Here is a 25,993-nt window from a genome sequence, read left to right as displayed (position 1 = left end):
GAAAAAAATTTATTTTGATACGTGCTCGTGATTACAACCCTTATATTTGGGGCAACTCCTTTGTTTTCGAGAAATAGTTGATCTCGCAAAGTATCGCTTCTTAGAAATAGAGAGTATGCGGAAATGTTTTCGTTCGCTCGAATCTATCTCGTGTAAAATCGGAATTTTATCCGTTGAATAATAGAAGAATGTACAAAAATATACCTCGCGAAATAACATTTTTAGGCAACGGACGCATGAATTGAATCTAGATTTCTCGACGAGAAATAAACTAAAAACTGGTATAATCAAATGTTGGTCTATAGTCAAATGTTTCCCAAATATTTATGTCCCATTCTAGATAATCCATTTCAAAATAACTTTGCGGCGAATGCCTGTAAATATTAATGTTACCGGGGGGCTCTCAAGTAACTTTAACAGCAAAACTTCATTATGAACTAAGAACTTCTCTTTATCGTCCAGTATATCTAACTTATCGATCTTTGAGTCCGAGAGTTTCACTAAGCACAATTTCTAATTAATGCAATGACTTGTGATACAAGAAACCGCTCTCCGCTATTCCGAATACGTTATCACAATCACTATTCCAACCACGTAGAAAGGCGGATATTCACGGAGGACGAGGCGGGCGTGAAGTCCGCGCGCGCTTATCGAATGGAAGCGGTTCGTTTGTGCATCTTAATCTCGCCATTGTCGGTTCATCCATAGAATTTGTGAATCACAAATCGATCAGGAAGGCGCAATATCACTCAGACCTGTCAGCATCGAATCGAACGGGACGTATAAACGGATTATGTATAAGCAGATTATTATACTCTAGATCATCGATCGCAAATTGCTCTATTCAAACACGTTTATGTAACTCACATCTCTTGGCGGTATTAACACCATTTCGAATAATCAATGAGACATTTATTGCAATCCTAGTTTCAAAATACAGTTTTCATCATGCGAAAATGCATTGTTATTTAAACTTTATTTCTTAAATAAATTGGATTTTAAAATTATTGAAATTATAGAATTTGGTTCATTAACTAAATTTAGTAAGTTTAGAAAAATTAAATAAAGAGTAAGCAGAAAATTAGTGAAAATGTAAAGAAAGAAAAAGAACACGATGTATATTTTATTTAGGACATACAATATATTTACTCAGCAACTCTTAGTTCTTAGCAACTCTGTCTTGTTCTGCTCCAGAAAAAATATCAGATATATATATATATCTATATCTATAACTATCTGTGTGTGTGTGTGTGTGTGTGTGTGTGTGTGTGTGTGTGTGTGTGTGTGTGTGTAATATACGCTAGGAAAGAGATTACGTGCCTCTTTTCACAGCAACAGCTTTTACGTTAGTCATAGTTAATACCTCTGCATTAAAAAATTGCAATTCGCCAGTTATGCGCATGCATGAATCGCGTGAGAAGAAAAAGTATACCACCAAGAGCATTGTGAAGTTTCTCGGCGATTTTATTAGACCTCACGAAGCATATTAAGTCAAATATATTCCCGCGAATAGCACAGTGAACCGTTTAAATACAATGAAACAGAACTGCTGTACAGAACATTCATTATCACGCGGTATTATTTCGTAAAGCCATCCAACAGTTGGATCGCTGATATTGTCTTATTCAAGATCTCCTCGCTAACATCGGAAGAGAAGATTTGCAACGGGAACAGATGGGGTACCGCAGCCTTCTCCATCCGAATGTCGATAATGTTTAAGTAAAGTGAGTTTGCTGAGTCGATTCTCTGATAAACGTCGATCAGTTAACGATACACCCTTTCAATCAAATAAATTCTAAATATAAAATATTGAGTCGTACATCGATTCTGCACGGAAATTACAATCTTCGAATGTTTCGCGGATTTCACGTCGTTTTGTGAGAATATTACGTAACCGATAATAGAATGTGGAAATAATCGACATATAAACACGATAAAATTATTTTCTTATAAAATATCTGATAATTTTTATATATTTAATTAAAATATTTAATTAAAATATTCCATAAAATCAATCTTGAAGTAGATCGAAACGTTTTTGTTCAAAAACATACAGTGAAAGGAACTTCATGATGAAAATTGGTGTATGTTTATACCAAAGTTGAAGAAAATTATATTTATCGTGGCATATTTTGCACGTTACGTACATCGCCGCTTGTGACAACGCGATAAGGGTATCTCGATCTCGCTATTTATATCATCGTGGGTGTCATAAAATTAAATGCATAAGACACAAGTTGGTTTTCGTGGAAAACGATGATTATCCCATCAGAAAATTTACCGAAAACTGAAGTATCAAGGAGAATGTACATCTAAGTAAATGAATCTTATCTCGTTAAGTAGATCAGACCTATCTTAACAAACCTATAATTTGTTTCCAGAAAGTAGAACGGATACTGAACAACTTTGGTAATTTGTGATAATCAATCAAGTGTCTTAAATTAGGAGGGTAAATAATTAATCTTCTTTGATTGCATTCGATGCGAGAATAAAGTATCAGCAATCTATTAAACTACAACACGTTGACGTGTACACATCGTTCGCGTTTATATTTGTCCAATGGTGCAAATTGACAATGGTCAATGCCGTTCTTGATTTAAAATCAATATTTAACGACACGTTCGTCAACGACACCATTTCAAGCCTTGCTTGAGTGATTCGCGTCAATAACAGACCTCGTTTTTCAGAATTTGCCTATTTGCTTTACCAACTTTATGATTTTTCCTCAATTCTGTCTCTCCCTCTCTCTCTCTCTCTCTCTCTCTCTCTCTCTCTCTCTCTCTCTCTTTATCTCTATCTATCCATCTCTACCTCTTTCAATTAGCTCATCGGCAATATATTAAGCATCAATGACAAGTCACGTATATCCTCTTTTCGCTTCTTTGACATTCAAGACCTCATTAAGAAAGAATTGCGGACGACACACACAGCGAACTTTCTCGCAAACTCTGAAGATTTGAAAGGATCCAAAATTAATTACTCGTCACGCCCGGCATCCTTTCGAGGTAGAGTATTGCTTTTGGCTAAAGTGTGTTTGGAAAAGGACTTTCCGCACGCTGCTTTGGTGCCGCTCGACACGCTGCACAATAAGAGAGATAGATAGATAGAGAGAGAGAGAGAGAGAGAGAGAGAACGCATATACGCGATGCACCAAAGTTTCGATCGGGTAATTTGCCGTACGATGTGCCCTTTGGGCGCGGATTAAGCTCTTTGAGCACGTATGTATTCTCGAAGAAGCCTCGGCGAGTTTCTCTCTCTTTCTCTCGCTTTGTAGCTCGGAACGATAACGGCGCCGTAAAAGGCGACTTCGCCGATAAAGTGACTCTGAAATATGGCACACCGATCATTTTCGCTTTATCCCTTCGTCGAGCGCCGGGGATTTCGCGGAATGCAGGCGCGTTGAAGTGCAATATCGCGTGACCGCCGCGGACTTCCCACGAGGGTTTCGATATGTAAATTCTCCCCCTAATCTCGAGAATTAATCCGGCCGTTATTTATTTCATCCCGTCCTGAATGGCCGTTTGGTCGTTCCCGCGTCGTCGCGTCAATGCGTAGCTCGGCGTGGACAGTAACATCAATTTATTCCAACTGTAGAGATTCCGAAGTTCACAAAACAATTCATAATTTTATGCTATCCAAATATAAAGGATATTCTAATTTTATGCCAGACGATGAAAACACTTGCGAGTTTTATATTCGGTTTGAATCGCATATCGTGGTGTTATTGAACTCATCGAAATTCTATCGGTGTCGATCTCCACTGGAGGATATATCGACGTTTGTATCGGGTTGCGAGCATAAAACGAAATGTCGGGTTCGAAGAAAACGGAACCATGTCCTATAATCGCATTCGCACAAGTCTACATACCGCGATTTTCTAGCTGACCTGTATAGCGGCTTTTTATGGCAGGGTACTCACCTGAAACAGAAAAAGAGAAATTATGAGATCAATCGCAATTACTAACAAGACATTATGTAATGTAGTGAGCGTTCTACGTTCTATATTTTGGCGCAATGCGGATAAAGATATTCCTGAATGGTTTTGGTAGTCTTCGAATAAGATGTTATATTTTTCAATAAAAAGAATAGTCTTCTGTAAAAAGAAGCACGAAAAAGAAACGTATATTATAAAATAGTAGGCGTTCTTCCCTAAGATATATTAGAACGCCACCGGTGTAATATCGGTTCTTCGATGCACTCTACCAATATTTTCTTAACAGACATGATGAGATATTAAAATATTGGAATTTAAACAACTTGTTTTTTTACTTGAAAATAAAATACCAAGTATTTTACAAAATATACAAGTATATCATTTCTGTCATGGGACGGGATGATATTGGCTGTTCTAATTTTATTATGTGATGTATTGATATATAATCTTTGGATGTTGACAGTAAGCGATCTGTGATGGAAACTATTGATCCTCAACCAATTGCAAACTGATGCTGTAAGCAAACACATTGTCGTGTATAATCCCCTACCGAATTTGTTAAACCACCCGTTAAATATTGATTCAAGCGAAATGTCACGCGTCAATGGTTTCCGATTTTTATTCCTCTATCAGTTAGTCATCAAACATCGAATAATACTTACGATCAAGACAGTAGAGACATTGCATTATAAAGTAATTTCTATATTTTTATTTTTTTAGATATATATATATATAATTTAAAAAATATTATATATCCTAAAAAATAAAAATTGTGATATATATACAAATATAAAATTATATACATATTTTTTTTTGTATATGTACATGTAACTTAATTTATCTCTTTATTCGTGTAACTAATTATTTATATTATAGAAATAAATTTTGTTGACAATATTAATTATTAACAATGCCAACAATGTCAACGTTAATAATTAAATGAGAAACAAGATCTTAATGAGAAATAAGCTCCAATCTTTTGGGAAAATGAAAGTCGGAAATGAAGTCCCTACCGTCCAGTTAGAGAAAGTTAGGAACACCGCTGAAAGGGGAGATTTTCCCTTGTGTCTACATCGTACGCGAGTTAACGAAAATAGCACGAAAACGGAAGACGGACCTGCGTAAACGAGACGAGCCAATTAATTGGGGCGTGGATTGATTTATCCTGTAATTAACAATCATGGAACCCCGCACCCCCGCCATTTCCTGCCCTCGCGGCGCTTCCTGCTTCCACAGACCGGTTAATTGACTCGCGACCGATGATGCACGCTACTCGCGAGAATCATAATCGCGCCTTTCATTGAATCCGATGACAAAAAAAAAAATTACGAATCCCCCAAAGTGGTCATCCTTCTTTTATCTCCGAATTATCAATCGGCTATCTTATCGACGCGTGCCGTCACGCGTCTCTCCGTAGATGCGTCACGTATCCTCGTCGAACGCGTTTTACGTGCGAGTAGTTTTAAGCGCGTGTTTTAAGTTGACGACCCTCCAATTGCGTCGCGTCTCGAGTTCTCGATCAGACAACAATCGGCAGGCCGGAACTTCGTAGAACATCGTCGCACGTTTTGCACGGCGACGCGACGACGGTCCCTCTCTCCTTCGTTCCCCCGTTCGAAAGAAACGCGACTCGCGGTACTTTTCAACGCGTGACATCAACGGATTCTATTAGTCACGGAGCAGGCGTGCGCGGTAATTGTCTGGGAGATCCGCCGTCGGAGGAAACGATCGTTCCCAGAAGGGCTATGAAGTGGCGGTGCAGCCGTGGTGCAGCTGACGTCGCTCCCTAAGCAGCGCGCCGGCATTTAATGCGCTTAACGAGAAACGCGTCGCGAGATTCTTATCGGGACATCGCCGCTTGTGGCGGCGTCGACCGCGCGCGGGAGGTTCTTCTCGCCATTCGTAGGAAAGTTGCATTGTTTTACGCATCCTCGTCGTGTCGATGAGAAAATTTGCTCGTGCAAATATACCCGACACCATGTATGCACGCAATATGCTGACCGCATGATCTTTCTCCGCGATCTTCAGAATTTTTAGCAAAAGATTTCGGCCCTTTTATGTGACTTTTTATTAAAATAATGTAATATATAAAACGTGTATCTTCGTATTAAAATAATTTTAAATCGATCTCCACACTCCAGTAATAAATGTCCGATATAATTATACATTGTTTGAATTACATGGCGAAATATTAAAGCTCTCGGTCGCAAATCCGACCGTAATTAAATCTCGATCTATTTTGGCGCGACGAAAGGAAGGCTGATCACTAAATATAGATATTTTAGCGCGTTAATAAGTCTCGCGTAAAACGAAGCTTCCATCGCTCTTGACACTTCATTATGTGATTGTTAAGAGAGGACAATTACGTCTAAGAATTGTGTCGTTGTTTTATCGGCTGCGAGGTGAGTGAGTTACGCGCGCAATGTCACTCGTAAATGAAACGTGTGCAAATCGGAGGATATCCTTGAAACGCACGTCGAAGGCGAGCGACCACTTAACGCGCAATGCATAATCAACTGCGAAGTTTTAACATTAACTTGAATCGGAAAAGACTCGCTATAAGCGAACAAGGAAGAAAATTAGTTTCGTGAAACTTGACTCTCTCTTCTCTCGAGAATTTCTTCAACAATTTTATATTCTTTTTAGATTAGGTTGCTAAAATTGCTTGATAAAAATTCAAGACATCGTTTATTAATAGAATACAGTATGATTTGTTGATTATACAAATCGAGTTGGTCGAAGTACCGCAATTATGTTAAATTTACGTGAATCGATGCCGTGGGAGACGGCTGCAAAATCTGCTCGTTATCCATCTTATAAACGATTATGGTGTACATAAATCGCACGGGGATCGACATAATCGATCAACAATGTCATCGGCTGATGGGCGTGCCGCTTCCTCCGTTTATATTTAAATTATCGCAAGGCTCGCGATGGGGGGGGAAATGATGCACGTGTTGGGATGCGCTCGACGTTGGGAACTCGCGCTTCCGTGCAATCAAGCCCTCCCCTTTTCGCAACTTCGAATCGTCTCGCATGTAAATTGGATTCAGCGGCGCTTCTTAACGCGATCAAAATTTTTAACGACGGCGGGCGTGGCCGTTTCGAGAAATATCATTTTCGTTAAATATCCCGGCCGTGCTCGTTTGCCAAAATCCGGTAGATGAAACACGAGGCCTAGGGCGAGACAATTACGAGCGAATCGCCCTATGTATACGAGAAACAGATAGCGCACGGTTTTATTCGCTATCACGGCGGAAATATATTCGGCCGTTATCTCGAAATGGAATTTCTACTTCCAGTTTTACCTTCGTGAAAGTGCACTTTTCTGTGCGGTCGATGCCTCGTGTGCTCGTGAACGGGGAGGTCGTGCGGGCCGAGGTTCTCCCTCGACAACGAGCTCACCAGGATCCCCCTCAAGGTCGCGAGGGTGCTGCTGGGAATCTCTCTATTCATTTTGCTGGCTCCCATATCATCCGGGTCTCCGGCATCAGCGTCGACGCACGTGCTCGCGACCGTCGGTGCAACGTCCCGGATGGAAACACGGACAATCCTCGTTCGGCATGACGGCTTCTACGGCGTTACATCGTAACGACCGTTATTTCCCGGGAATAAAACTCGACAGTAGACACAATCCCCGAAGGGGACGCGAAAAGTTCGGGATTCCACTCGGCTGCCTACACCGGCTTGCTCTCCGATTGCACCAAGTTTATTCGCCGTTCTCGTTTACGGCCGATAAACGTCCGCGCTAAAGAAGTAATCACCGCGCACCGGCTGATTAAACGTTCATGTGTTGCGAACGAATCGCCGTTGAAAGCGAAAGGTACCATCCGAACGGAGCAAAGAGGATTCGATCGGCGCTCGCGTAATCACCTGCTGCTGCTGGCATCCTTGTGTAATTATTTAATTTATCATCCACCGTAAAATTCCGTCCGATGCAAAAGCGGAATTTTAATTGGGATCATTAAATTTCAGATCGACAGATTTTCGTAACGCTTTTATAATACTAACGCAGGTGCGGCGAAGATAACGCGACGGTCTCGTGGTGTCACACGCCGTTCCCGCGACACGATAGTTTCAATCAATCCGAGAAAAAAATAACCCAACACGTGACGTTTCAAGATCGTGACTGTCTTCTGCTTTTCAAAGAGACCCGTGCCTTGCGCGATCAAGCGCGATTACGTCAGCGTGTAAATTTAATCTAGCGAAAGATAACTCGCTCCGAAGCGCGTTTAAAGGTCGGGATTATCGAAGACGAATCATCGACGTTCAGCGTTGAATTCAGCTTACGCGGTAATCAAAATCGATCAGTTCTATGACGCATAAATTTCACTTCGACGAAATATTATCCGTTTAATTATGCTGCTAATCGACAAACGGGATTTGTCTAGCTAATCGGTTAATGAATAAATTAGCCACCGGCAGAGTCGCACCTGATAATAGATTCACCTTAAGTAACCTCTCGAGGCTAAGAATTCAAGAGCGAAGATAAATATTTATCTTATTATATCTGAATATGAATATTGATTTCGACAATACGGAATTTCTAAATACGAGCTATCGATTCGTTCTCTCCGTAACTGATATACGAATCCAAATATTGACAAGTAAAACAAAACATTAGCATATTACGTATGCTATAATTTTCCGTTCCATTTTAAAATATTCAAAAGTTTTACGAGTACATTGTCGAGCAGGTCTTTTTTTCGATTTACACGCAGATTAAATCCGCGCTCGCGGAGATAAACTCGTTGGGATATTTTGTCTGCATCTCCGATCTTTCCGCCAATCGGATCTCCATGCGATTTGCATCCAGATTAAAAATTGCAGTGGAAAAGCGCGAACTCTTTGAGGGACTTGCCGGGTGCAAGCTGAATTTCGACTTCGAGAGCGACACATAATTTCTCCGCGTGACATTTTTGCGTAATTAACCGGGGGGGGGGGGGACTTCGTCGGCGATTACGATCGATCCGGATTAACCGGTTAGAGAAATTTAATTAGCACCCCTGCAGAAGCATGACGTAAGAGCGCAATCGCGAGTTATACAATATATAACTCGCGAAGCGGCTGACTTTAAAGAGTCGGGCACCCGGATTCGGAGCACCAGCTCGCCGCGGCAGCACGACCTCGCGCATTTAGAAATCCCCCGTGCGCGTTACAACTACTTTTCCTTTTCTGCCGGCAAATCGCGCACTTCGGGGCCACGCAACGCGCGCGCGGCCCACGTTGCATTCCGCACGGTGCGCACAATAAAGCACGGAGCTCGATGCAACAAAGCACTCGGGGCACGCATACACGCACACACGTACACACGCACACATACACCACTCTCACTCGGCACTCCCAATCTACCAACGATTTCACTGAGAGATCCACGTCACCACGCGACGAAGTTTGATAATCCCGCCGTGGTTTCTCGAGGGATCCTAAATTAATCCCTCGCCTCTAACGTTCACCCAGGAGCGACTCGTGTTACCTCTCTCGTTCAAGGACGTATCCCGTCATCTTACAAGTACGCGCGAGGACGAGTATCTTGCGGATGTATCGAGTAACGTCACCGCGTATCGTCGCGAGCGACGCGATATATCGCTTAACGAGCACGAACGTCCCCGTCGAACATGCCCGAGTATGTGACTGACTTGCTGGAAGAGGAACAGGTCCCTCCTTGGCGCGTGAGAGTGCCTCCTGCTCTCTCTCTCTCTCTCTCTCTCTCTCTCTCTTTCTTTCCGTGCTCTCGCACTCCTCTCCCACTCGCGGCGCGTCGGCAGGTACCACGCGGATAGGTGTACTACCTTCGGCAAGGTGTCTCGCATTGCCGTTTGTCGCCGGACAGAGTGGGGAGAGAGACGAAGAACACCTGTATTACACGTACCTGCCGATGCGCGTCTTGCAAAACGAGTGTCGGGCAGCAACGTGAGACAGTCACGAAACGAATCGCATAACAACCGAGACGAAATATGGAGTGGCGTCTCGATTTCTGTTCGAGTATTATCCCAGGATTATCTCGGATGTGTATGTGCCTGGTCTTTTTGTGAGTAATGGAGCAGTAACTCGGGCTTATAACTTCGGAAATTCCTGGGAGAACGCGAAGATGTGTAAACTTCTAGCATCCTTGAGTGTGTTCGCGTTATGGCATTGGAATAACGAGTGCACGAATGTAGAAACTCTAGCCTGCCCCTACATTAAACGAGACGTTATTATACATTATTAAGTACTTTCTGTAGGTATGGTAATAATAGAATCGAATGCTGGTAAAGATACGATAGTGAGGAGACTTTCACGCCTAATTTGGATCCGGCGCCGAAGAGTGTAATGCTTAGAATGCAAGTGTAAAAATACTCCTCTACTTTCACCGCGTTCTATTAAGAAGAACGGTAACGGCAAAAACCGTCAAAGACGTCCGCAAATGCCCTGCTATTATTATTAAATTAAAATCAAACATTCCGCATTATAAATCGAGCTACAAAGGCTGATCAAAAGTCAGCTGACGGTTCGTTGACTTTCTGTTTATGGTTATATCCCAGAGTTTCACTCCGCAGACACAACCGAACGTGTAAACGGCAATCGGGGAATGACGAAAACAGCCTTAAAAGACAACGCTAACAGACGTTCTCTCGGTTACAAGTGCGATAGGAATCTTACCTACTCATTCAATCATTTAATTAATTTCAACTGACTTTTGTTCCTTTATAAGAATTATCCTTTGTTGTTTATCTACTTCAAAAAAATGTTAAATTGTTATATAATGTATTACAAGTATTATAATGTATTACAAGTCAATTTTTGACTGTGTAAGAACTTCAAATTTTTAATATAAAAAAATTTTGTATATTTTGAAGAATGTATTTATTTAATGAAAAAGTTTAGTTACTATAATTTTTCTTGATGGAATCTTCCTCCTCAAGATCGTGAAATGTCGACAGCATAATCTGCTCACGCTTCGATTACTCATTTTAGCGTCCGATACATCGCCGATGTATCTTTGTAATCGTAAACGAAGGGAGGTCATTCGTAAAGTAACAATAGTTCAAGAATCGATCTAACGAAGATCTACGCTGACCATAAATAAATTGTGGCAGAGCTCTTCGTTGTCGAATTCTACAAACTGTTGTGACGACAGGACGCAAATATTTATATCACACACACACACACACATTTTATTTTCTTCAATAAAACATTTGATTAAATTTTTATTTTATATAAAAGTATTTTCTTTGTTAAATTACTTCGAAAAATAATTTTTCATTTCATTGTTCATTTCGTTCTATTTTTATTCGTCTACATATGTTTTTACGCGTTACAGTGTCGATATAATAAACGTACAATGCTATCTGCATTGTGAAATTGATCAGAAAGAAAATACATTGTTACGTTTGCGGCATGAAGCGGAAGTTGAAAAATCAAATTTGAAAGGCCGCTGTAACGTGTGCGCACTGTTTGTTTGAACGTATGTAGCTAGCAGCCAAAGGCAGCAGCCAAAGGCAGCAGCCAAACGTCATATGGGCGTTTCCAAGAGACACCATTTAATCACACGTTAAAAAGTCCCTGGTTATGAAATTTTTAACAAACTTTGAAAAATTTGCATAGGGTTTAGTCATTATAATACATAATCGATCATTTCCGACAGGACTTTAATTTACCAATGGTTATAAATTAAATTAATTTTCATCGTTCTTTGCGTCTCACGCCTAAACGCAAAATACGATGTCTACCAAATTTGGCTGGAAATACCTTGTCCTAACGCACAATCGACTGATCGATCATTCGCGAGAGTACGTGCATTTACCTAATTGTTATAAATAATTTTTAAATTAATCTCTATCGTTTTTTGCGCCTCACGCCTAAACGCAATGTACGATTTTCTTCAAATTTGGCTGGAAATATCTTGTCGTAACGCACAATCGACTGATCGATCATTCGCGAGAGGACGTGCATTTTTCTAATTGTTATAAATATTTAAAGAATTAATTTTGATCGTTTTTTGCGCTTCACGCCTAAACGCATGGTACGATTTCCTCCAAATTGGTCTGAAAATATCTTTTTGTAACGTACAATCGACTGATCGATCATTCGTGAGAGGACGTGCATTTTCCTAATTGTTATAAATATTTTTTTAATTAATTTTTATCTTTTGTGCCACACGCCTAATTAACAAATTAACAAGTAAATTACAAGTCTTATCGCAAATGATTGATTATGTATTATAATGACTAAACGTTATGCAAATTTTTCAAAATTTGTTAAAAATCTCATAACCAGGGAATTTTTAACATTTGATTGAATGGTGCCTCCTGGAAACGGTTATATGACGTTCGGCCCTATGTCGCTCGGCGTTTGGCTGCTGGCTTTGGCTGCTAGCTTCAGCTACATTTTGAACGTCTCGTCCGACACCGATTTTGAAAATCAACACGTACGATCGATATGTGCGGAGCTCGGCAATTTGTCAGCAATAATATTGTCAGCGGACGAAAAGGGCAACGTTATCGGATCAAATGCGTGTTTTACGATGCGGGAAGGTAGCAATATTTCTTTTTTCACGGTAGCCCTTCTTGGGAAAGGAGTTAGAGCGTGGCAGTCGTAAATCACCCGACGTAAGGTCAAATCGACCATGAGTAACTTTGATGGCGGACTCCAGCTTCGTCGCGGTCACGAAATATGTGGAGAATCGTTGTGAGGTTCCTCTCGAGTTCTGCGTTGCTGACAGATAATAAAACCCTCTATTCTTTCCACAAATTGTTTTTCAATATTATATAAAGACACGTGATTTATTGCGGTGGAAAAGCGAACTTTCATGCTTACGTATGATAAAGATAACATTGAGAGTACATCGGAAGGGAAAACGCATTCCTCGAATTCCGACTGGGTTTCTTAAGGGGAAACGTACGCGACCATCGTGCCTTGCATTACTCGCGACGCGATTCAGTATACATTTGCCGAGCAAATCTGCATCGATAATGCAACACTGGCATGCTGCGACGGTAATGACCGTGAACGGAGAAAGCGAGGAAGTGCCGTCGTATCCCTCGGACTTTAGAAAAGCTCGCAAGAAACGAGCCGCCTAAAATAGCTCGCGATTTCTTCTTCGGTTGATCTCCCGGAGATCGGGACTTCCTCCTTTCGTGTTCGCTATTCCGCGGAGACCGCTCGCAGAGCGGGTGCGTTGACGCGTACAGTCGCGGGGAGGGGGGGGGGGGGCTAGAAAACCACCGCCAAGCGGTGACTCGGTAGGTTCCAATCGCGAGAGGAATAAGAGCATTGTGCTAGTGGAAGAAGTTGTTGTTACTCTCCGCGTGAATGGCTGTTCGATGAATGGAAAATTTTACGGGCGCTCTTTCTTTCGTGCGCCTCGGAAACCCGGTTTGTAAACCAAATCCGGCACGCCGTTCTAAATCTTCAACGTGACGCAGGTGACGCGTGTAGGTGCGAGAAGACGGTGCGAGGGGCGCGTGAGTAAGCCGAATAGAGCGGTAGCTTCGTTAAGAATTCTGAACACGGTGCGTGAGGCAGAAAGAACAAAACGTACTAAATGGACGGCACAATTCCTGTTCTTCTATTATGTTTCTCTTAATATCGACTTTTGATGCTCGAACAATAGTATGTCCTCGTATCATACGAGCGACATATAGTCAGTATCGATAGCCGACGATAAGTAACATAGTTTTACGTGTTGCGGGCGCGTTGCGAGGTATTGAGGTGTCGGCTGCTGATTCGCATCGCGGATTGCACCGTCAACGATAGCACGCGGGCGAGCTTACGCAAGAGATTTGTCTCGGTCCGACATCATCTTGCGCAGCGGCATACCGTTGCGTCGTGCGACTTATGCGTCATGCAATGCCGGTACTCTCGTCCCGGCGGTCTCTCGCGGCCGGGCGACCTTGCAATGCCGTGGTGCAATCGACACTAACATAGCGGCATTAGCATGGAATGGAACTTTTCTAAATGGACACTCTTCTAAATGAATCTACCTTTGTGTGCGATCGTAGCGCGGAGACTTGTGCGTCCGCCAAAGGCTCGGATTCAAATCCGATCAGAAATATCGAATTTTATCCGATCGCCACCTCTCGAAAGACAACGGTAAGACCATTGAGTTTTATCTTTGCCATAAGAAAGAGTCCCTCTAAAATAGACCATTAATCAGATTCTGGTTAAACCTACCAGATTTCCAATTAAGACTCTTTTCAATATATTTTTAAAAATATCATAATCAATTTTCTTTTTATTCCAATTGTAATGTGTGTATACAAATATTATAATGTGTGTATATATATATATAATTATAATTATAAAATTACTAGTACTTCTTTGAAATTATTTTAATATTATACGCGAAAAAAACTCGATTCAATAATAGATTTCGGAGATCGCGAATTTAATTCAAGAGTCTTACACAAAATCGAGTTCGTCTTATTAAACATATGTCTCGATGCCGTGGTTTAATAATGGGTAAGTATAAAAGGTGTAAAGCCAGGCGAGTAATTAGCGGCAATGCCGGGAGAAATAACGGCCCCTCGAGTGTGCACTTCACGAAATCTATCGGCATTTAGCAAGTCCGTAAAAGAGCCATTAGGAAGTTCCTGTCGCGATACGAAACTTTGGTTGTTAATCCTCATTCTCGCAAAAATCGTCGACGGGGTTATGCATTAAAAATTTTAATTCGACGCTTTATCTCACGAATCGGAGAACCAGTCGCTCTGAAATGCTAAAAAAAAAAGGATTCCCTTTATGACTTTTTGTGATAAAATTACCTTTAGTCCTCTTAAAGCCTCTCTAAAAGATGTACAATCCCTTGAATATCGAAATCTTCGTGAACATCACTGTACTATCCAAAATATTAATTAAGCTATTAATAATGTTTCTATCCTAGCAGTAAGAAAATCGTCTATTCATCGTTTTAATTTCAGCGTCAAAATTTATTTTAAGCTTAAAAGTTCCAATTATCCAATATTGAGACGAATATTGAGCCGCACCAGTCTCCGCGCCATGATCGCACACAAAAGTATAAATGTATATTTACGTTTATTTTAAAAAGTCCTATTTCTTGATAGTAACATACCGTGTCATGGTTATTGGCTTCCAATAAATGTCGATGTGTTTGCGACATACGGCGATTAATGCGGGTCATGGCGTTACAGAATCGACGTTATGAAACTGCATAAATTCTAACAGGGATGACTAATTTACACAGTCATTTGGACTTAGCAAACCCACGAACTCGAGCTCAATACATCGTAGACACTTGTAGGCACTTAAAACATCATATAAGAATGTATTTCATAAGCAATAAATATATAAAAAAAGTGAAAGCGAGAAGCAATTTAATTTAAGAACAGTAAAAGAAAAGAATTACATTTATCTACATATTTGATATATATAAAATAGCGAAAGCTAAAGCTCATTTTTTATTTATGTCGTTCAATTTAAAAAATGCGCTACTCGGTTGGAATCGTCAAGTAATTAGGAAGCCTTCTCGCAGAAGTCCGTACATGGCTACACATGCAAGTCGTACGAGGCGCGTATCCAAGATGTTACTTCGGACGTTTTAATAAGTCGCTTATGCAATCGTCGAGTGCGAAATGGAATTAGGAATCAGGTATTGCTTTTCAATTTAAACACGCGTCGCGGATTATACGTGATGTTACTCGTAAAATCGTTGCTTCTTATCGACCAAATGACGACGATTACCTCATGTCATTATCTCTTTCAAGATGTAAGCTAATTGCAAATTGCATTTTTACGATATTAAAATTGGAAAACTGTATCAGAAAAGTTGCGAAAGTTTTGAAATTAAAACGAATATTTGTATCAGCAACTACACCGAATGCCATCCAGTTGAAACGCGAAGATAAAAGATGCAAGAAATGCGAGGAGCGTGCAAAGAAAACGAGAAGGCGTAGGTGAAAATGCAATAATCGAGATCGTCACCGGTGCGCAACCATTCAATTTAACAGAACTCGGCGACATGGCTACCAAGTTGCGCGTCATGCATCGAGGATGCAACGGTACATCTCTGATATTAGATCTTGGAGCAGCGTGCCGGACGTTACGATCGTCAGACAATAAAACGATAAAACGTTTTACACAAGATTGAAAACCGATGTGCCTGTTATGTGTTAGCATTTAATACGACCACCACGAATATTCTGATCGTTATATTTGTTATTAGCGAATGTGTCGACTGCGGTCGATTCAATCTGACGAGCAAACCAAAATAAAGACTGGATGATGAAGATAAATTTCTAAACTATAAAACAATTCAACTTAAATAGAACGGCTAACGTTTCACGGTGCGAAAAGGACGTATTGTGATTTTAGCATTTCTTGAATGCATATGTGCAGAAACAGTGTTCTTTCTCGTTTTTTTTTTATTAGCGCACTCCAATCAGCGCACCGTTTCAAGTGCTGTGAAAATATCCGCGATAAAAGCATCCATTTCTCACTTTCGAGCGGAGGAGCAGAACGCTATGAATAATTTATGAACAGATAATTGACGTAAGAAAGTGTTGAATAACTACATGAAATAGAAATCTCGTTAAAAGACTTGCTGTACCTTTAAATAATATTAAATCGACCTTTTGAAGATCCGACAGGATTAATATTTCTCTCACGTCAAATCTTCAAGCGGAGTTGACCGCTCGATCCCTTTTACGTCATTCATATCGTCCTTTTTTCCGAAACCCCTCCGCGACTTTTCCCGATTATTATTACAGTCGACGGGATCATTCGCGTTATAACGCGTGTTATATGAATAGCCGATTACACTTTCTACCGGCAGCACGATTTTACGCGAATGCAAACTCGTTCCGTTCGATTCCTCCGTGCCTTTTACCGTGCCGCCGCCGACCGTAAAAGTCGAGCGACCAGTTCTTAAATCGTCGAGAAATGTATTCCGCGAAATACGTTATGCCAAATAAAGGCAGATATATAGCCGGTTAATACCGCACCGTAGTGGAAAAAGTGGCCCGCATCGCGGCCGCCGCGTGTCGCAAGCACGCCGACATTTATTGGGAACCAATAACCGCGATACGGTGTATTGCCATCGTGAAATCCGACTTTTCTACATAAACATAAATGTACATTCCACCTTTGTGTGCGATCGTGGCTCCAGAGACTCTGCTTCCCGTGCCCGGGTTCAAATCCAACCAGAAACATCGGATTTATTCGATCGCTACCTCTCGGAAGGCAATGGCAAACCACCGAGAGGGCATCCTGCCATGAGAAAGAGCCCCCCTCTAAATAGGCCGTTCGGAATCGACGTTAAAAGTGTAGATCCCATATATCTGTGTAAACTGTAAAAAGCGCATCATCACAGAATACGCTGAGGGATCACTACGTTTCTGAGAAGAAACGTTCAGAGTAGAATGAAAAAGAAATTGATCCATCTTATTTTAGTAAAATATCATTTTTTTTTCATTGACTTTCTTAATAATCGTAACAAATATCATTCTGATATAAATAAAAAGCAAATTTCTCTTTTACGTTTTTATATTCCTAAATAAAATATTGTTACATAAAAAACTCGAAACTTTGAAGTTTTTTAATCCCAACAGAATTATTATAATGTTGCTTCCAATAGAATTATAATGTTTTTACTTTCAATATTTGTTGTAAATATTGTGGAATAAAAAATATAAATTCTATGATGGAATCTTCATTTACACATTGAAACAATTATCTTCATTATACCGCAATGCTTGAAGGATTAACATAAATTTCATCTTTATCTAAATTTACTCCTTTTCCTGTCTAATTACGCAAGAAGCATTAAATTATTATCGCTCGTATGACTCTAATTTGTGGGAAAGCTTACGTGACTAGATTCGTTCGCCTTTGGAACATTATCCGCATGTTCGTATAAAATATAGGATAGATGAGAAAGTGATCCCAAATTCGATCTAGAATATCAGATTAGCGGAGTTGAAGAGTAAAAGACGTCGCGTTTGGAGCGTGTTGGCTCCTGGATTTTCATAATTACACGTTCGCAATTTCGGTAGCTCGATACCGAAGCTCTATGAGGACTAGTTTCCGCTTACAGTGCTGCGCACCGTCCATTAATTGCATCGCGCTGGTACTGTTTTGACAGTAAAAATGTACCGATGAAATTATTCAATTATAAAGCTGAATAGTTTAGATTTAGATGTTATTATCACTCGCGTATTTCACTCTATCAAAACCAAATAGGAAGGGAAATTGAATCTGTAATTCGTTCGAAATACAAAACGAAAAACAAGTTCTACATAACGTACCTCGTTAATTCAAACTCTAATGAGAAGCTAATTAGTTTTGTTATACGATTCCATTAAGCAGTATTCTATTAAGGTGTTGCTGTTATTTATGTTAATCCCGATGCGAAATCATTATGAATGAAAATACATTATGAATCATTGTATTATTTTGGAACATTACGAAATGATAGAGATAAATAAATGCGACGATAATGAGCGAACGACTCGTGCGCAGGCCATATATGTGAGAATGTGGATTGCGAAGGAGCGAAGGGACGTGACCGGCGTGTGTATCTCCGGGCAAGGCCGTCTACACGGTTTGCACGAACCGGTGCACCGAGCGGCGCGGCGATTGCGGGGAAATGCGGAGCGTGCGAGCGAAGCGGCGGCTGGAAGTGCTCCGTGATACCGTGGGTGAGAAACACAGAACCTGCCGCCCACTCGGCGAAGACCATCCGGGACAATAAAGGAGATGGCAGGAAGCTAATTCCTAACTCCGAATGAATCGACGCGACGTAACAAAGCGCGGAGGAACGTCGACTGCCAAAGCTCCTCGCAAATTTCAATGAAGACATAACTCCAAGACTTGTCCGAGATGCAGAACGATTAATGAGGATCGAATCTGTGGATTGAGTCCTATTAATTTACTAGATCGACGAGACCTATCTCGAAGCTCGCTCTAGACGATTTGTAACTCGTGTCGGAATTTAGAATAGTTTCGCTAACAACTTTATACGCCGCGTAACACGAAAGTTATTTCAAATAATCAGATACAATAAATATATGAAATGCATCAAAAGAAAATTATAAATAGAATTACGTTTTGTAAAATTTGCTCACGTAAATTACAGATTATTATCTTATGCGTGTGTTCAGATAGGTTTAAGATTTTAAAAAGATTTTTATCATTTTTCGTATTTGAAATTATTTTAAATCTTTAAAAAAATATATTTTTTCTTCATCTACCTGGTTCACCTGAATAAATTATTTCTCGTACCAATTACATATCGTAACTTTCTCCGTAACCTTGTCTCGTTTTTGGAAACTTGTTAATAATATTCCACGTTCGAGTCGATCGATGACGAAATGTTTGCCTGCGTGTGATAAAATAAAACGCGTAAGATAGGTTTGATCGACATGCGATCCAAACATCGCGTAAAGAGATCAGATTCTCTCTGACGCAGTGCGTGCGTCAGAGTTTTAACGACTGATTCACGGCGATTATTATCTACATTCCTGGCTAGGTCTCCTTTGCTTTTTAAGGTATTCTCGCGAGATCTTAGGTTCGAAATCACAAATCAGATTTCCAATACTCAAAGGCGAACAGTTACAAAACCTTACGCAAATGTCGAGGTTTTAAAAAGTAATGCGCGTATCGTATGCAACGCCATTTTAGGTATGCAAATGATGTAGTTAAAAAAAATAAAATTTTCATTATTTAATTAATACATACTGGAGAAAGTATAGTCTTAGTGTAAGAAAGTGAAGCTTCCATCAATATTAAAGACTTTCGTACTGATTTATTACATCTTTCTTCTACCATGACTGATTTTTCAGTTTCACTTGTGTAATTACACGATCCACATATTGTAACGTTAGTAATAATATTAAGTAAAAATATTTTGCGGATAAATTGAAAAAGCAAATAAAGATAATACGTTACGATTACGAAGAAATTATTTTTATTCTATTTTTTTGTTAACAGATATTTATTAAAGTATAGTTATCGACAAAGAGCACAATAACATGAATTAGGAAATATTTATATCAAATGATAAAAACATGTGAATATTTTTGTGGAAATCGTCACGTAGTTGATAAAATGAAGAAATTAATTACTCTTTCTCTCAAGTACAAGTCATATTATGTGACGTTATCACTATGACGAAATTTTTCTAGATAAACATAGATATACGTTTCATTTTTATGTGCGATTATATCGTTCGTGCGTTTGCTTCTGATGAAATAAAGATGATAGTAAATCGATGCTAAAATTTCACGCTAAAATTGCTAATCAGTAATGCGGACGTTGAAAACGACATGCAAGACAATCTAATCTTATAACTGCAATTTTAGAATTCTTGCCACGTAAAAGTGGTACGACTCTTGATGTACTTCTAGGTGTTTCGAAGATGCTATCGTTCTCATAAATTCGGCTCGCGAGTTTACGTGACCGTGTGCAGCACGATTTTTCTCCAATCGCACGGTTTCGGTAGCTAATGTTTTACTTTAACTTTAGATGATAACGTCTTTTTCCATTTTCCAAGTTTCTATCGTCTTAACTTTAAGCATCGCACTAATAATGTTACGTAATGATAGGTACGCACAGTTGCGTTACATTTCCGTCATATTTGCGTCATCTCGTTAGAAGTCGCGGTGTCCGTGCGGAATTTAAAGCCAATTTTACCGAGTTTAAAACCGTGAAAATTACCCGAGGAAGTTACGAGAGACACTGTCACGAGATGTTGCACGCGGACATTTGTGCCGTAAGAAAAAGCCTCGTTAACAACCGTAACGCGTTCGTCACTGGCGTGTAGTGTGTGCACAGCGTCTCCCTTTTTTCACGTCGCTCGCCAAAGGCACCGACCAACACGAAAAGTACAGTTTAAGCGCTTCCAGCATTCTATGCTTTCATTACAAACCTCGTTACTTTTTAAGAAACAAAGAGCAATTTGACATTTTACAAACACTTGTGAAAGATTAATAAAAAGAAAATTAAAGAAAGCCACATTAATCCTGAAATGCTACCGTGGGTAAATTTTCATTCAAATACTAAATTTACTGAATTACACCGTTTTATTTGTTATTAACATTTTAATAGCTTGAAACCGTATTTAATAAGATCTTATGTTAAAACTGTTAGTTTAGTTACTCTAACATTTTGCAACTTACAAGAAAAAGACATAGAATAGCTAGATATAAAAAGTTATTTACAAAATTCTTTACGTTTATTATATTTAGGTGACGTTACACTCAGAGTAATATTAATAAAAAAAAAAACCATTTTCCAAAGTTAAACTGTGTCGAATCCCAATTCTAAAAGCGGAAGAAGAAATCTCATGAACTGATCGCGATTCCTCATACGCCTCGCATTGCGATATCATAATCGCGTCTTTAATTAACACGAAGAACGAGGTATAGTACGCAAAATGCGCCCGCTCGTTCTCACAGCATTTAGGACACAATGTAACGTTTTTCCGATTTTCCTGATATTTTCTTTAGAATTCGCGGGCAAACTATCGCGTGAGAAATCATCTCGATTACGTCGCGCGACCGAGCGATCTGCAACGATTGCGTCATGATCGTGTGCGTGTCGTACAATGCGAGTGTGTGTACACGTTCACGGTTATCTCGATACGTTAGACCGAGATCATTCGACGCACCTGAAAAAGGAATCGAGCCTGCCAGAAGTCCTTGAAAGGGAATTCCTCCGCAACCTCGTACTTTCATTCCTTCCGCGCCTTCTCTCCTTGAAATCAATTGTCTCACTGTTCTTTAGCATTCAATTTGAATAGTTGAGGAAAAAAAATGGTTGCTTCGAACTTGTCCGAGAATGACGCACCTTTATCAACCGCTTTAGAAACAGGTCATAAAACATTCTTCAGAAGAAGAATGTTTTCGGAATTGTCATTCGTTGATATTGAGGGAAATAATCAAGTCGAGCCACCGGATATGATGTGCGAAGTGGAAGGGAAAAAGTCTCGAAAACGCTCCGCAATATCTTCTTTCGCGCTCGTATACATAATCGATCGGTTTCTTTGCATTCCACTGATCGGAATAACGACTGGAATGGAGGAAAAACGGACGGAGGCGAGGCCGGGAAATCAGAATGGAATTCATATTTTTCCAGAAAATCCAACGCGGACGTGGGGCTTTCCTCTGGCGGCAGGGTGGAAGCGAAAAATGACTCTGGTATCGCGGGCATATCAACGACGACGAAAAAGGATCTGGAGCACAGATTGACCGATTATTTTGTGTGATCCCGTCGCACAGGCGATACGCACAATTATCGCGAACGAGGTCGTCGCGGCGATTATCGGTGCTTGATGAATCTTGCGAGAAATTTCTCCGTCGCGTTACGAATTAAATCCGGGGATAGGAAATGATAACCCTGACGCAAGTTAAAGTCGACTCGGATGCAGAACTAGGCCAGGTTTGGACGGACGCGGCGGACCCCTGTAGGCATCTCTCGCGCGCAATAGCGGCGCTGAGAGTCCGTGACAGCATGATTAGTTCCTCCTCTCCTTTTCTCCTTTCCCGCTCTCCCCGCGATCGTAACGCGTTCGTAATATTCTCTAGCTTTCTGCTCCTTCTTCTAGAGGAAACAAATCCCCTCGCAAGCCGAGCACGATGCAGTTGCTGGCGCAAGAAGTGATGCGGGAGCCAGGTGATGGAGCTCGGCGGAGAAATATCTCGGTTGCAATGTAGGTCAGAGGCTCTCGTCCGCGCGTGCGGCTCGAATCGGAAAAATCTCGGTCGCAATCGCGCGGGGCAACCTTTTGTTTCTCACTCCGTCGAGTTTCCCGCCGCCGCCGCCGCCTTTTGAAAAACCAACAACGCGTGTGTTATGGAATGCCGGTTATTTTTATTTCATTGCCGACTCCGACCGAACCGTCAATGGTTTTCCGCGTCGCCGTTGATGTCATTTTATATAATAACGTGAAATGTTACGATAATAGCACAAATGCGGTCGCGCGTTATTTTGCGAATGAAATCGAAATCAGAATCAAACGAATTTTAAGAAAATTAGAAACGGGAATGATTCGAGTGTGTACTTCTATACATGCCGAGTTGTTAATGATTACAGAACGGTTTTAATTATAAAGCGACATGATTAAAGGGCATCTCATTAAGAGAACGCCTACCCTTTCCTTAGTGAAAATGTCCGCATGGAGAAAGCACATTCTCTGTGGTATATAATTTTAACATCGTCGAGGTTCACGTTGCACTTAAGCGATCCGCTAACGAGATCAGAGATCGAAAAACGGTTGGGATTAATTTTCTTAAAAGTCGAAGGAAACAACATTGAGAGAGAAATATTAAAACGAGCGAAACAACGAAGGGTTGAAAACGCAGACTTTCATTGCGACCGCAAAAACTCGCTAAAGAGACGCGAGATTTTCCACCGAGTGCATGACGTGCTCGCATCAGACGGTCGTAAATTGCAGTTAATTAGCTCGATGCTGCAGATTATGCATAATTAAGAGCGCTGATGCAGAAGAGAGAGGGAAGCATTACGTAATTTCAAGCGAAAGCAATGTCTGCAATATTCCCCCAGAATTATTATTCTCTTTTTTAACATCATTAACGTTGCAGTGTCATTCTCGCATAACATTATTAATTACGATGACGTACATAGAAACTGGAATAACGAATCATGATGTATGGAAGAGCAAATGCTTCAGTATAATGAACACGAACTAAAATTGATGAACGAGTGTTACTATCAATATTATTAATATTATTAATAAAGATGGATACTGAAGATAATATTGTTTAGAATAGCTTTGTTCGAAATAATCAAATGCTTTTAATATCTCCTCAATAATTATGGAACGTTGATATTAAATCACTGCTGTAATCACGCACAGAAAAAAATCAACAATTTACATTATGTCTAAATTATATAAACTATATTTTACAAGTATCTAATGTAACTTTATAGATCATTGAAGAATCAGATTTTATCTAACATAGAAATAAGGAAAATTATATATTTTTATTTTACTTTTATTTCACTACTGAAGTCAGATATTAACAATCTTTTAACTTACTTTTTCTGTATTGCGCTATCTAATTTATAACAATTTACATTCCTTGTATTATCTATATAAAAAAAATTATGTAAACGATATATAAACAATCTATGTAAACGTAATCTTGAACTTTACACAATCCGCCGTAGATATCGCATACGCATCCGTAGATAGTAAAGCAAGCCCCGAACTTGCTTTTACCAACTACCGTTGGGTTAACATCGATCGGATGGCTATCATTCGCTGCTGCAGCCCAAGAATTTCTGCCGTACCATCCGCATTACAGAAACCTGTATTGCGATTACCGACAATAAAATACCATCTATGTACAGCCTGAAATATATATTAACAAGTAACAGTTAGAACGTTAAGTAATCAACGTGACGAACAAAAATATTTTAATTTCCCACGTGTCTTTGCATCGAAAAAAAAGCTCAATTTTTTAATTCTTCAAAAGAGATGGGCGAGAGACGAAATTTAAGACTTATCTCCTTTTCAGCTGTCTACGAAATAATATGAGTAAGTTATAATAACGAAAGTCACGGTCGCATGATCTAGACTTTGTCAGTAAATCGCTATTCACGACCGATCGACGAGACACACACACACACTCTGTACTGCAACTCTATCGTACCATATCTATCGAAGACGAGCGAGGCTACATCATTGCTTATTGATTTCTTTAAATACAATCGGTACAAGTGGTACAGGCAACAGTCCGTTGAATCACGGGCATTCGCGAGGCTCTTGTTGATCACGAAGGGTAGGAGGAAAATGCAAATGCTGGGCGAGACGGCGACTCGCTCGATGCAACGACGTGGGCGGATTGTCTCGCCCCCGCAGCTCAAACAACACGCCTGAAAGACGAGGCAACCGACCGACCGACCGGACCGCCGTACTCCTTAACTGCACCCTTCGTGATCATCTTCTTGTCCCGCCCTGTTCCCTACACTCCGTAACAATTCGCCTCGTATCGACCTACGGTCGCGGTTAAGCACGCAGCTTCAAACATTTATCATTATATTTCGAAACGAAATCCTCTGCATAAGAAATAATTTTTGCAAGCATAAAAACTATTTATAGATTCTCAGTTTACTTAAAATATAATGACAGATATAAGGTGGAAGATTAAAAATTAATTTATAATTGAATTTTTTTGAAATTAAATAACATAATAATTTTCTCAAAGAAGATTAGCAGCCACTGTAAAATAAGTAAAATGATTCATCTAGATGAGATACAAATGGAAGAGAAATGGTTTTATTTTTATGAGAGATAAGATTCGTAAAGCTGTTACGTTACCAAGACACACGGGGTGTCGTAAGCACAGTTTGCCGTCAGTGGTCTGACAAACGCAGCGTTTGTTCCTAATAAAAATGTGGCGCCGTGGGCGTGAAAGGATCAGCGAGACGGAGAAAGTAAGAAATAAATTGGGGAGAGACGTCTCGCTTCCTCGTGACGGTGGTGCCTCATCATCGGGCACGTGCTGGACCGCCGAGAGAAACCGGTTCTCTCCCGAACGCCGAACCGAGGGAGTCTTTTTACCCGTCCGCGGTGACCTTAACGATCGATTTCGGTGTACTATCGTGTCGAAGGAACCGTTTTCTTTCTAAAGTAACAGAATTTCCTGAATTAAAAAAACAATTACGTAACTGAGTTTTAATTCTGTAATATCCAGCACGCGTTTACATCAAAGAAGTTGCATCAAAAAAGGCTGTCTTAATAATTTAATAAAATAAAATAGTACATTTGTGTAAAAGCAGAAATACGCCATAAAAATTAATAGCACTTTTTTCTTACGAATTTCTTTTTCTTAATTGTATAAAAAATGTAAATGATACATAAACTGTATTGTATATGTGAAAAAAGAAATTCTGTTTTTATATATTTATATGAATCTTTCATAATCAATTCGCTGCTGCTACCGTTAAGCACAATCTGTCGGAGTTGTTGAAAATTTAATTAGCGATGTAAAGACGTGCGAGAGAAATTTCGCAGCAGAAGTTCTCGAACAGAACTTCTCGACCAATAACAAAACTCGGAAGCCGATTTCCTATTGCTGACGTTGCCTACTTTCGCAG

The 25,993-nt window shown here is 40.1% G+C and overlaps 1 protein-coding gene across 15 annotated transcripts in view; it reads right to left on the bottom strand.

Moving 5' to 3' along the window:
- The window catches only part of LOC105838800 (ensconsin), a 112,553-nt gene that overhangs the window by 54,037 nt on the left and 32,523 nt on the right, over positions 1–25,993 (bottom strand). For 3 of the 15 annotated variants that reach the window (XM_036291229.1, XM_036291217.1, XM_036291220.1), the window contains exon 2: positions 3,869–3,919. The exons of 8 other annotated variants lie outside the window; for them this stretch is intronic. In XM_036291229.1, the coding sequence (XP_036147122.1) occupies positions 3,869–3,919 (51 nt within the window). Of the gene's footprint in view, positions 1–3,868; positions 3,920–7,242; positions 8,305–9,410; positions 9,552–25,993 lie in introns of those variants that run through there. 4 more of the 15 variants (XM_036291224.1, XM_012684626.3, XM_036291231.1 and 1 more) reach the window with 4 other exon arrangements.

Source organism: Monomorium pharaonis, chromosome 8 (assembly GCF_013373865.1).
Source record: "Monomorium pharaonis isolate MP-MQ-018 chromosome 8, ASM1337386v2, whole genome shotgun sequence".
Lineage (NCBI taxonomy): Eukaryota > Metazoa > Arthropoda > Insecta > Hymenoptera > Formicidae > Monomorium > Monomorium pharaonis.
Note: the sequence above shows the minus strand (reverse complement) of the source record. Positions and strands in the feature narration are given on the sequence as shown.